Source organism: Sus scrofa, chromosome 8 (assembly GCF_000003025.6).
Source record: "Sus scrofa isolate TJ Tabasco breed Duroc chromosome 8, Sscrofa11.1, whole genome shotgun sequence".
Taxonomy (NCBI): domain Eukaryota; kingdom Metazoa; phylum Chordata; class Mammalia; order Artiodactyla; family Suidae; genus Sus; species Sus scrofa.
In genome coordinates, this window is record NC_010450.4 from 19,930,316 (window position 1) to 19,943,223 (window position 12,908).

Sequence of the window (12,908 nt, forward strand, 5' to 3'; positions counted from 1 at the left end):
AGATAACATGGAAGCTACACGCATCATGTGTGCATACGTCCCACTGGCCTGGACTCAGCCATGTGGACACAAATGTAAGTGAAGCTAAGAGATGCAGCCTCTGGTTAGGCACCCAGGTGTTAGGCCAAAACTCAGAGGGTCCTATCACCAAAACACAGAAAGAAAATAAATAGCAGTGTTCCCATAGAGGATCAGTGAATTAAGAACGTGACTAGTATTCATGAGGATGGGGTTCAATCCCTGGCCTCACTCAGTGGGTTAAGGATCTGGCATTGCTCTGAGCTGTGGACTGGGTCGCAGATGTGGCTCGGATCCAGCATTGCCATGGCTGTAGCATAGACTGGCAGCTGCAGCTCTGATTCAGCTCCTACCCTGGGAACTTCCATATGCCACAGGTATAAGCTTAAAAGGACAAAAAAAGAAGAGAATAAATAGCAAAAAAAAAAAAAAAAAATTAGCAGTTTCTCATGGTCCCCAAATTGATTTACTTGCAAAAACTTGAGGAAATCAAAGTAGAGCCTGGCAGCATTTCATAGGCTCTCTCACGTGCCTCTCCCTTAAGCCAGGCCTTTGCTCCCAGAATTGAGGTGGTGTAGATAGACCCATCCTGGTTCCCCCACAGTGTTCCTGAGTCTACTGAGGATAAAGGGGACTCCTTCTGCCTCCTTTTCCCTGATCTTCCACCCTGTGTGCCCCTTAGAGCACCAAGTGCAAGTTCTGGATGATTGTGGTGATGGGCAAAGTGTCTCAGCTGCTACTCCCCCTGTACCTACGCTCACTCCCAAGAAGCAGAGACTGTGTCTCCAACCCTTGAGCCCAGTCTGGGATTGTGACCTGCTTTGATCGATGCAATAGAGCAGAGGTGACTGCCAGTTCTGGGCTTGGGGGCCCTTGCCGCTGTCCACTTTCTTCCCCTCAGAAGGCCACCGCCACTCTGTGTGAGCAAGTCCCTGAAAGAGTCATCTGCTGGAGGATGACAGGTCACATGCAGTAGAAACTGAGGTCACTCATCCCAGCCGAGGTCACTCCAGATCAGCCAGTTGTAGCCAACCCAGCAGCTGCCCGCAGAGCCACAGGGGAGCCCAGCTGAGCCAAGCCCAGATGGATGGCCCACAGCTAGATAAATGGTTATTATTTTACATTCCTAAGTTTTGGGTGGTGAGGCACATATGAAACCTAACTGGCAAAGCTATTTGAGCAGAAAAGAAATTGATTTAAAAGTTGTATCCCCTGAAAAACCAGGGCATTGCAAGGTTTAGAGGCTGTGCCCAGAATCACACTCTAGAACTGGGCTGGCCCGGAACCACCGTATCTGCTGCTGTGAACACCAGCCCTGAGACTACACCATGACCTTGGACCCTGGTAGCAGCTACTGGGACCAATGTCCTCAGGAAAGTGAATGAAAGAGCTGTTTACTGCTGCCACCTGTCCTCAGAATTAGGTCACACATAGGCAAGACATTCTGCAAAATAAATACACACAAAGGAAAGGGCACTGAACCAACAAAACAGGACACTTGGAGCCAGGGTCCAGGAAGCCCCCAGTGTTGCTGGACATTAACCCTTTAGTAGCCGAATGGGGGAAGTTTAGCACAGAAACCCTGGGCAGGAGCCAGGCACTTGGGCAACATCTCTCTACCAATCATTACAGAGCATGTCGATGCTTTAACAGCTGGTAATACCGTAGCCATGCATATCACGTTATCCCGCTAACTCAGGCTCTGGCAAGGAAACTAGAATTGCATGCTTGGCTTAGATAAATCAAGATCCACCCCATCTTGGAAAATTGAAGTTAGAGTCACCTTTTTTCTGGACACATGGCCACTCAGTAGATGCACCAAAGAATAAAATCAGGACCCTGCCAATAAGGAAGGAGGTAATGAGGAAAGATGAAAGGGCAAAAATAACTATTCCGTGTCTGACACACTACAATCCATTCCCACTGATAAGATGGAGTGAGGGCTGCAGGATGGAGCTGCTCAAGGCCCAAGGGGTTGACCCTCCGTGTACTCTGAAACATAGCAGGAGTCCCAGCAGCCCAGGGTAACCACCGGCCCAGTCTACCTGCATCAGGGGTTTCCAGGGACATGGGACTTTCCATACTAAAGCTGACAAAGCCTGGGACAAGTTGGTCACGCTATGACAAGGCCAATTGGTCCACGGTCTACATGATGTTACTTAAGAGGACCAGAGAGGCCAAATGTCTTAACGAAAATCACACTGCTAATTCAGTCACATGTTCTTCAATTAGTCACATGTTCTGTGTGGCTGACGTTTTACAATTCGTGACATCTGACAAGTCTATGGTTAAGGCTCTGTCTAGGATTGGGGGAATCCAGTTCACCCAGCGATTTCGATTCAACAGAAATACTGAGGTCAGGAATATTGAGGCAGCCCTAAAACAGGAAAGAAAATCAAATTCGCCTCAAGCAGCTGTAGCATCATTTCTCTCCTCTTACCCTTTGATAATTTGTTTTGCAGGCTGCTCTTATGCAAAACTCAGGCCTCGGATTTCAGGATAAGCCCAAGAAAAACAAGAAATAGGGAAGATTATTTCTTGTTTGCCTTTACAGATATCCTCTATAATCAAAGCACTTCCGAACCCTCCACCCCACCCAAGGAGGGGAAAAAAAAAAAAGCTTGTGTCTGCATTTTTCCCCTTAGAGAGAATGTTGAATTTCCTCTCCTCATTTTGACACTTTCACTTCCTTTGCTGCAAGGTGAAGTGGGCATCAGATTCAGGGTGCACCAGGCTGTCTTGGCAGTGTTTGATGACACTCGAGCCCCCAAGAGGAACCGGTGTTAAGAGTTTCCCTTCAAGATGATTGGACTGCTCTACCCAGCTTTGTTGAGGTGAGTGAGTCTGCTGATGAATTCTCGATGTCACATTGCCCATAAAAATATTTAATAGGCTTTCATTCATGATTTATGAATAAGGAAATTGCTTTTTGCCACTGCCATTTCAAGATGTGATGGACTGCCAGTTCAGACTCCACTCCAGTTCAGAGTGTTCTGTTCCCATAGTCTCCTCTCTGATGAGACCGTAGGTTTCTCAGCAGAGACAGGGTTCAAAGGATGAGGCTTCTGTGCCACTGACTAGATGCTCTCCCTGCCTTTGAGCCAACAGCACTGCTTTGTAGGCCCTTCCCCTTCTCCTCATGCTTTTCTAACTCCGTACTCTCTTTCACATACCCTTTCAGAGAAACACACGGAGTTTTCTGAAATCAAAGCCTCTCTACCCCATCTGGGTAGTTTAAAGATATTTCCTTTTTTAATAAGGTCCTCCAGAAATGCATCTGTTGGTAGATGATATTAGTCAAGTTCCTTTTTAATTTGCAAGCAGGCGGCTTTCCCTCAGTACAGTGTTGGGTTCTGCTGGGGATGCAGAAGGCCCTACAAAGTACTTGCTATCCTCAAAACTGTAATCTAGTTAAGAGACTTGGGAGTTCCCTGGTGGCACAGCAGGCCAGGAATCCGACACTCACTGCTGTGGCTTGGGTTCAATCCCTGTCCCAGGAACTTCTGCATGCTGCGGGTGCAGCCAAAGCAAGAGACAGAGATGAGTAGCATTTATCTATACATACATTCAGTACACAACTATTGAGTGCCTATTGTATACTGGGTATTTGGGAAGCCATTCAAGAGGTTTCCAAGATCTGAGCTCTGGCCCTCAGGGCAGGGGGTAGGGATCGAGTTTTGACAAAAGGGTCGCAAATCCACAGATGCCATGAGCATTGCCTGCACATTGTCATTCTCTTCTTCTCTGTGCATTTATTGGACAAATATTTCCTGAGCGTTCATATACATGCCTCGTAGAATTTTGTCTTAAACAAGTCTGTGTATTTTCCAAAAGCATTTGGATGCAGTTGTAATTGATAAACCATAAATCCATTTAAAAGATTCCATGAATTTGTTATGTCCCCTTGTCATCGAGTAGGTTCTCAGTCAATGGATGTCAGGAGGTCATTATCCTTGTGGGGCTGCACAGAAAGAGTTAACTTTGTAAAATGCTTCCTTGTACTAGAAACTCTGGGGACTTCTGCAAGAGAAGGCTAACACAGGGCACTTGGCAATACCCAATGTGGGGTTTGTAGGAGAGCAGCCAGAAGTGTACATGCAGAAAACCTGGGAGATGTGGGGAGAAGCACAGAAGGGCATCAATCCCAAGTTTAAGCAGCTCTTAACCATGTCAGTGTGCGTTCTAGAAAGGACGTTACTCTAGTTATGCCTGTAAAGTCCTTTTAAGAGTAATTAATGTCACATTAAATTATTTTATATAATGAGTATATATTACATTAACTACTTAATAAATAGAGGGAGTTCCTGTTGTGGCTCAGCAGGTTAAGAACCTGACATTGTGTCCATGAGGATGCGGGTTCGATCCCTGGCCTCACTCAGTGGGTTAGGGATCTGGCGTTGCTGCAAGCTGTGGCATAGGTCACAAATGCCGCTCGGATCTGGCATTGCAGTGGCTGTGGCATTGGCTGGCAGCTGCAGCTCCAATTCGACCCCTAGCCCGGGAAACTTTCATATGCTTCAGGTGCAGCCATAAAAAGAAAAATAATATTAAAACATAAATCTAGCACATCCAAATCTTCACCTCACTGAACAATGCTGATTATTTAGCTACATTTCTATACTTCAAGGTTTTCAAAATCAGAATATACTGTATTATCTGTGCCCATGTTTCTTTATCCTTTTCCAAGTTCTTTCCCTACCCATTGATTGAATGTCATCAAATCTCTGAAATGTAGACAGGACAGAAATCGTGATTCCCCATTCTTTTGTTTTTTCTTACAGTTTTATTGCTATGTGATAGACAGACAGCACTGTATGAGTGTAGGGGGTGCGGCATAATGATTTGACTCACATACATCATGAAATGATGACCATGATAAGTTTAGTGATTATACATCATCTCACACAGATGCAACATTAAAGAAATAGAAAAAAAGTGTTTTCGGAGTTCCCGTGGTGGCTCAGTGGAAATGAATCTGACTAGCATCCAGGACGCATGTTCAATCCCTGGCCTCACTCAGTGGGCTGAGGATCCAGCGTTGCCATGAACTGTGGTATAGGTCATAGACGTGGCTGGGATCTGGCGTGGCTGTGGCTGTGGCTGGCAGCTGCAGCTCTGATTTGACCCCTAGCCTGGGAACCTCCAAATGCTGCAGGTGCGGCCCTAAAAAGCCAAAAAAAAAAAAAAAGAAAAGAAAAAAGGGTTTCCTTGTGATGAGAACTCTTAGGATTCACTCTCTTAACAGCTTTCATGTAGAACGTAGAGGAGTGCGTGTTCATCACGTTTGTCGTGTTGTCTATTACATCCCTAGTACTGATTTCTCTTATAACTGGAAGTTTTCACTTTTTGACAGCCTTGGCCCAATTCTCCGCCCCCCACTCCTCACCTTTAGTAACCACAAATCGGATCTCTTTTGTTTTTTTTATGAGTTCGTTTGTTTGTTTTGAAAGCGTTTGAAGTGTAATTGACCTATAACACCACCTTAGTTCCTGTTACAGAACATAGTGATTCAGTGTTTCTGTGCATTTCAAAATGATCACCGTAAGTGTAAGTATCATTTGTCACCATACAAGAATATTACATAATTATTGACTATATTCCCCACACTGTACACACTGTCCCCATTTCATAGATGAAGTTGCAGTATTTAAGAGTAGGCAATGAGGCATTCCCGTCACGGCTCAGTGGTTAACAAATCTGACTAGTATCCACGAGGATGCAGGTTCAGTCCCCAGCCTCGCTCAGTTCGTTAAGGATCTGTCATGGCTATGAGCTGTGTTGTAGGTTGCAGACGCAGCTAGCATCCAGCGTTGCTGTGGCTGTGGCGTAGGCTGGTGGCTACAGCTCCGAGTGGACCCTCAGCCTGGGAACCTCCCTATGCCGTGGGTGCGGTCCTAAAAAGCAAAAAGCGAAAAGCAAAAAAAAAAAAAAAAAAAAAGGCAATGAGTTAGGCAGATACAAAATGGGCAAGGATTAGCCAGGCAAAATCATCAGGAAAATAGATTATGAAGAAACTTTAAATGATCTTGGGATGTATAACCTGGCATTTGGGAAGGAGGAGGCAAAGCTAAAATCCCATTCCTCTGCTGGCCATCATCCAAGTTCTAACGAAGAATACCATGCTCACTTTCAATGCCAACTTCGTCAAATTAAAGTAGGGACATTTAAACAAGATCCAGAAAAAAGGCAACAAGAAATATTTTTGAAAAAGCAGGGGGTGGGGATCTAGAAAAAAAAGACCAAGAAGCAGGGTGAGGCACAACAGGAAAAATTAAGGGCAACTGAGTGAGATTCCAGAGGCTGAATGGGAGTCAATCAGCCAATCATTTCTGTGAACTCTACTTTCATGGAGCCATAATTCATGTGGTCTAAAAAATCCTAAAGATTAAACTATATTGGGTCTCGTTTTTAGGCGATGCGTGTTTAAGTGAAAGGCAGCACTGCTGGAAGGATGGGCTTGGTTTTGAATTTTGCTTTCAGTGGACATTAGCCAGTAGGCAATTACTTAATGCTTAGTCTCTCCAAACTGCCTTTTTTTCTGTTCTAAACTAAGTGAGATGATACTTCCATTGCATTGTTTTTTCAAGGACTCCAGACATTGTATGCAAAGCGCCTGGTAAGGTACTCAGGACGCAGTAGAAACCCAAGCAGAGGAAGCTGATGTATTGGCTGGTGGTGCTGGTTTATATTAATACTTATTAAATTAATATTATATTAAATTAATAATGAATATGGCCTGAGCACTAGACTCTGTGTAAAGACCTGGGTTTGGGTCCTGAATCTTTCACTTAGTAACTTTAAGATAAATTATTGTCTAGTCACTTATGATGGAGCCATGATGGAGGGTAGTGTGAGAAAAAGAATGTGTACATGTATGTGTGACTGGGTCACTTTGCTGTACAGTAGAAAATTGACAGAACACTGTCAACCAACTATAAGGGAAAAAATATAAATCATTTAAAAACAAAACAAAACAAAAAGATAAATTATTGTTGAAGGAATGTCAGGTTATTCTGAATCTCTTCGCTTGGAAGTATGAATATAATTCCCCTCATTTTTAGGTTGAGGTTCAAATGAAATGATGTATGTGAAATAGCTTTTAAATATAAATTTCATATAAAAGTAGAATTTCGTTGCTATTAAGTCTTTGAAAACTAAGCATTAAGGTTAAAAACAGACACATTACTCTATGCATAACGGAGACCACCACGATAGGAATGCAGGGTAGAAGTCTCTCCATATTTTTAGAAGTTCTGATAACAACAACAACTCTAAAAAAAGCCCCTCAAATTATAAGAAACTTCTAGTTAGCATAAAGGGAAATTTCTCAGTTCGGGGGACGAGGAAACATCTGAACAGTCGTCCAGGTCACAATGATGGGCCGTCCACCCCGGAAAGCATCACAAAGGATCGACAGCCATCTGTCCTGGGTCATTTATCAGAGAATCAACGAGTCCTAAAGCTTAAGAGGGACGAGAGCTAGTTCCGCCCACCCAGCTTGTTTGACCAGAGAGGTAACTGAGACCTAGAGAAGTGAAGTGACTCTATCACCAGGACACCACCAAGGGGGCCCAGGGGGTGAGCCGGCCACCTGCATCTGCCTTCGGCTTCTGCACGGTGTTTTTCATGACTGCGCTGTGGCTTCTGTTCAGAGGCACCCCACTGGCTTTAAAATCTCTGCATCTCGTAGATGGGAAGGACTAGGGAGCTGATTTCAAGCTGCCTACTGAGCTGGGGGACAAAATCACCCTAGGATGTTCCAGGGCAGGGCAGTGAGGGGCTAGAAATCAGCATCTTGAAGTCCCTCCTATCCTCCTGCATTTATGATATCATCCAGGAAACATTTAAACAACATGGATGGAACTAAATGTCTTGCCAGGTGGTAGCTTGTGATCTATACAGACGGCCCCTGACTCACAAAGAAAGACTACAGAGATCGCATGCATGCAAACAGCTGCTGCCATCCGCCTGGCCCCACCACCTTGCAGCTGCCATGGGCTGTGTGAAAAAATTAAAAAAGAAAGGGGATAGAAAAAAAAAAAAAAAAAACTTGGACCACTTGCAGATTCGGCACATTCAGAGGCGGAGGAAGGGAAGAAGCTGTGGAAACAGGAACTATGGGAGGGAACGGACTTGCAGGATAAATTTTCAGCCACGGGTGATCCGGCAGCAGCTCCAGCAGCATCTCCTCCCCAGACTGGCTGTCCCCTTCCGTCCATGCTGCCAGAAATTTTATCAATGTAGCATTTTGCCTCAAAGCCTTTTCTGGAAGAAGGAAGGCGGAGAATAAATAGGAATTAATTTACCATTAGCAATCTCTTTCAAGAATCACTTTCCTTTATAATAGTTCATCCTAAAACACCTACTTCATGGGGTTATCACAAAGATAATGTGAATCCGTGACCTTCAAGTCCTCAGTGCTTGATATGTGATACAACAGTAAGAGTTGTTAAAACATTAGCTCTCTTTGTAACTGCAGTTATTCCCATTTTGTAGATGAGAGGCTTAGAGAAGAGGTTAAATTCCTTTCCTGAGGCCACATAACTTAGAGGAAGAACCAGAATTCAAGTCTGGGTCCATCTCCAAATCCCAGAATCATAAAGACTGTGTTCTAAACAATTATGTGCCTAGCACTGGGGGGTGGGAGTGAGGAGGGGGTGAGGGGGGTGGGGGGATAATAGAGTGTATCATTCACAGATTTGCAAAAATTGAGTGAATTCTTACTAATCTGTGAATTTCCTACTAAACACATCAACTGTACTCGCCTGCGTTCAGAAAACAGGGATATTGACTGGTGAGGGGGTCAAATAGGATATTTGGTAAGAGAACAGGGAGAACTTGGGCAAAGGATCACAGCTGGATACTGAGTCATAAGCCTGGAGACAGGGATGCTGTCGGTGGGAGAGGTAGAAAAAAGAGCAGTTTGGAGGGAGTGAAAGATGAACTCTGACCCACGTGAAATTTCATCTAAGTCTGACCCAGGAAAGAGGAGGAAGATTTCTATCTTTTCCCCACCTACCTCTTTCCCACCCACGGCTCCAGATAACTTATTAGTACTCTTGGTAGATTTCAAGAAAGGTTAAATAAATTCTTGTGGGCTGGTGGGAAATATAATGCTTCCACTCCCATTTGTAATGCATTTCTTTGGGGAACTGTGTGCTAAGTTCCAAACAAATGACTTGTAATTTAAGACAATATGTGTACACTTTGGGTCTCCGTGGACTGGGCACTGCTCTGGGTGCTGGGAATAGCTAAGGAAGTACAGGGCGAGGTCTCTGGCCTCTAGTAGCCTGGAGCCCTGGTGGGGAGAGACATGTAAGCAACTAAGGGACTACGTGCTGAGTGTAATAGGAGAGGTGTGTACAAAGCGCCTTGGAACCCGGGGCAAGGAGACAGCAAAATTGCTTTTAAATCAACCTTAGGAATCCAACCTCTCTGCAAGTTGGGAAGTGCAAGCAACAACGTGTTAAAATTTACGAGAAGGAGGCCCTTACCATTTCATTCTGAATGAACCCTTTCTTCCACAGAACTGTTGCCTGCTTTTTTCCTGGCAAGAAGTGGTATCAAAACCTGTGGTTTTTTCCTAAGAGGTTAGATAGAAGGGTGATTGCATGGACTCTGAACTCAGACGGCTCTAGTTTGAATCTGACTTTCACTTACCAGTAACATGACCTTGACTTTACCTCTCTTGGTCTCAGTTTCCTTATCTGTAAAATGGGGCCAATAAAAACACCGTCTTTATAGAGTTCCTGGGAGGACGAATGAGCCATGCGTGAAAACCCACATCCCAAAATTAACGCCTCACTAAATCTGGCTGTTGTTAACTGGCTGATAGATGGGGATCTCTGGCTTCATGAAGTCAGGCTGTTTCTGAAAGAGTTGTGATACACAGATGAACATTTCAAATTTTTGATAGCATATGTTTATCTTCACATGTTGGAAGGGGAATATATATATCACATCAAACCCTTGATTTTGAAGATATTCTTTCTTAGGGTGAATAAAAAAATTTAGAAAGTAAATTAAAGTCAAAGAAAACTCTTTTGTAAGTAAGAGTCGGATGTTACATCTTCTTCCAAAATAAAAGTAACAAGCTGACAGTGATACTTAGTAGAGATTGGAGCAACAGACTGAGGTCTCCTGTTACATTTTTCTTTCCCTTTTCTTTTTCTTTTTTGCACTGGGCGTGGCTTGAATTCGTTTTCTTTTCTTCTTCTTCTCTTTTTTTTTTTTTTTTTTATGGTTTTTAGGGCCACACCTGCGGCGTATGGAAGTTCCCAGGCTAGGTGTCGAATTGGAGCTGCAGCTGCCAGGCTGCACCACAGCCACCCACAGCAAAGCGGGATCTGAGCCACCTCTGCTATCTACACCACAGCTTATGGCAATACCAGATCCTTAATCCACTGAGCAAGGCCAGTAATCAAACCCAAGTCTTCACGGATACTAGTCAGATTCATTTTCCCTGCACCACAACGGGAACTCCTGTTTTATTTTTCTTAACATTAAATAATGAATAGTAAAATGTTATCTAAATTTTAAAAGGAGAGATGGGGAGAAACATGACAGAGCCTAGGAAATGCAGCAAGCGCGATGACCTCTCTTCTGCTCTTTTTCATTGTAACAAAATTCAAAACTTTCCTCTCGGACTCTGGGTAAAGGGAGCGTTTTCTAATGCCACAGCTAAAGGGAAAGCACATCTGAACAGCAGAAAGAATGCCTTCTGCAAGCCCATGCTTTCTTGGTCCTGACTGCAATCCCGGTGGAAAAATTCCCTGCAACTGATGACAGCTGAGCTCCTCGCCCGGAATTCAGATGATCAGAAGAGGAAAATGACACCTTGGGGTTCTGGGGGCACTAGAGCAGTGTGTGATGTACGCAAAGGCCAAGAGTAGACCTGCCACCTGTCCATCCGCACCCCACGAGCCAGGGGAGCTGAAGTTGGGGGGCTGGGGTGTGTGGGGTGGCCGTGGAGAGGAGACACAATGGGAGCAGGAGGACAGGCCCATGTCAGCTCATTCCCTGGGTTTCCCCCATGCTGCAGCAAGGTCTCTGGGGCACCCAGTCCCCTCTGCCTCATATTTGTAAAAATCACCTCCAGGAAAGTCCCTCTGTCTCACACATCATTTGCCCTTTGAAGGCTATGAGTGGTCATGCCCAGACGGGGTTTCCCTTGGGTCATCAGCCCTGGGGCTCCTCATGGCCCTGGGGTGTCACCTCCACTGACAGGCTTGCAGAGAGTAAGCTGAGCATGTCGAAGGGGCAAGGGACCAAGGGACACCGTTTGCTAGAGGTTTAGCTCACACCAGCCTATGCATCTTCCTGCTCTCTTCCTCCTCTGGTGCCAAAGCCCTCCTTTAACTGGGCATCCTTGCCCTCCTCCCACTGCCCAGGTCCCAGAGTCTTTATTTCCTCACCATGCAAGAGGCAAGCAGTTAGTCATGGGCCCCTCCCTGGAAGAGGAAGCTTCAGAGGAAAGAGCACGCAAGGGCCACGGGCAGCAGCTTTCAGATCAATCCCTCTATTTCAGTCTCCAGAATAGGGTTGTCAGCTACCGTGCAGAACACCCAGTTAAACTGGAATATCAGGGAGTTCCTGGAGTGGCTCAGTGGGTTATAAACCCCACTAGTTTCCACAAGGATGCAGATTTGATCCCTGGCCTCGTTCAGTGGGTTAAGGATCCGGCATTGCCATGAGCTATGGTATAGGTCACAGACGAGGCTTGGATCCAGCCTTGCTGTGGCTGTGGTGTAGGCTGGCAGCTGCAGCTCCATCTCAACCCCTAGCCCAAAAACTTCTATATGCTGCAGGTATGGTCCTAAAAAAACAAACAAACAAACAAAAAAACCTGGAATGTCAAATAAGACAATTTTTTACAAATCAATATAACCTATGCAATATTTAGGACATAATGACACTGAAAAAATATTTGTCTGTCTGACATTCCAGTTTAACTGGGTGTCCATATTTCTATTTGCTAAATTAGACAGCTTTACTCAAAACAACACCATGAGGCTGGCATTATTCTTATTATTTTTGCCTTTTGTCTTTTTAGGGCTGCACCTGCGACATATGGAGGTTCCCAGGCTAGAGGTCCAATCAGAGCTGTAGCTGCCAGCCTACACCACAACCACAGCAATGACAGATCCGAGCCGCGTCTGCCACCTACACCACAGCTCATGGCAATGCCGGATCCTTAACCCACTGAGCAAGGCCAGGGATCAAACCTGCAACCCCATGGTTCCTAGTCAGATTTGTTTCCGCTGCACCACGACGGGAACTCCTATTCTTATTATTTTAAGTACGGGGAAAATGAGGCTTCAAGAACATCAGCAACTTGCATGAAGCCGCAGTGCTTGCAGGTGACAGAGTGGTGATGAGATTTCACCCAGACCCATGGATTTCAAGACCAGTGTTGGTTCCACACTACACAGGGGTCCAAGCCTCCTACGAAAGGGGTAGGTGGGTTGCTAATGGGGGAAACCATGGCATTCTCTAAGGAGTTTGGGGGATTCTCGGATGCCTGGCTCTAAAGGTAGACAATCAGTCAATAAACGGTTGGTGGATGTAATGAACTGAATGGCCGCCATGCTTGATAGCTAAAAGACTCGTCTCCTTTCCTGAAGGAGCTCCCAACACTTGTTCCTCACCCTCTGCTCCAGTTCTCCTTCAACACTGCCCTTCAGCGCCTGGAGGGAGCACTTCCCTACATGTGGACGGGCAGTGGTAGATGAGGTCATGGGACACTGTTCCAAGGGAAGCTTCGAGTTGTGTTACATCCATTTAACCCAGGGAGGAAACCCACGGGACTGAAGCCATTGGCTGGCCCCAGGAATAAACCCAGCCTCTCTTGGCCCGACAGCCTTCGAAACTCAGCAAGTGCTGTCCAGTCA

General features: G+C 45.3%; 1 protein-coding gene across 2 annotated transcripts in view; it reads left to right on the forward strand.

The window, feature by feature from the left end:
* Nucleotides 2,720–12,908, forward strand: part of RBPJ (recombination signal binding protein for immunoglobulin kappa J region) — a 233,712-nt gene continuing 223,523 nt past the window's right edge. For both annotated transcript variants that reach the window (XM_005666567.3, XM_005666568.3), the window contains exon 1: nucleotides 2,720–2,852. In XM_005666567.3, the coding sequence (XP_005666624.1) occupies nucleotides 2,821–2,852 (32 nt within the window). In that variant the 5' untranslated portion in view covers nucleotides 2,720–2,820. The remainder of the gene's footprint in view (nucleotides 2,853–12,908) is intronic.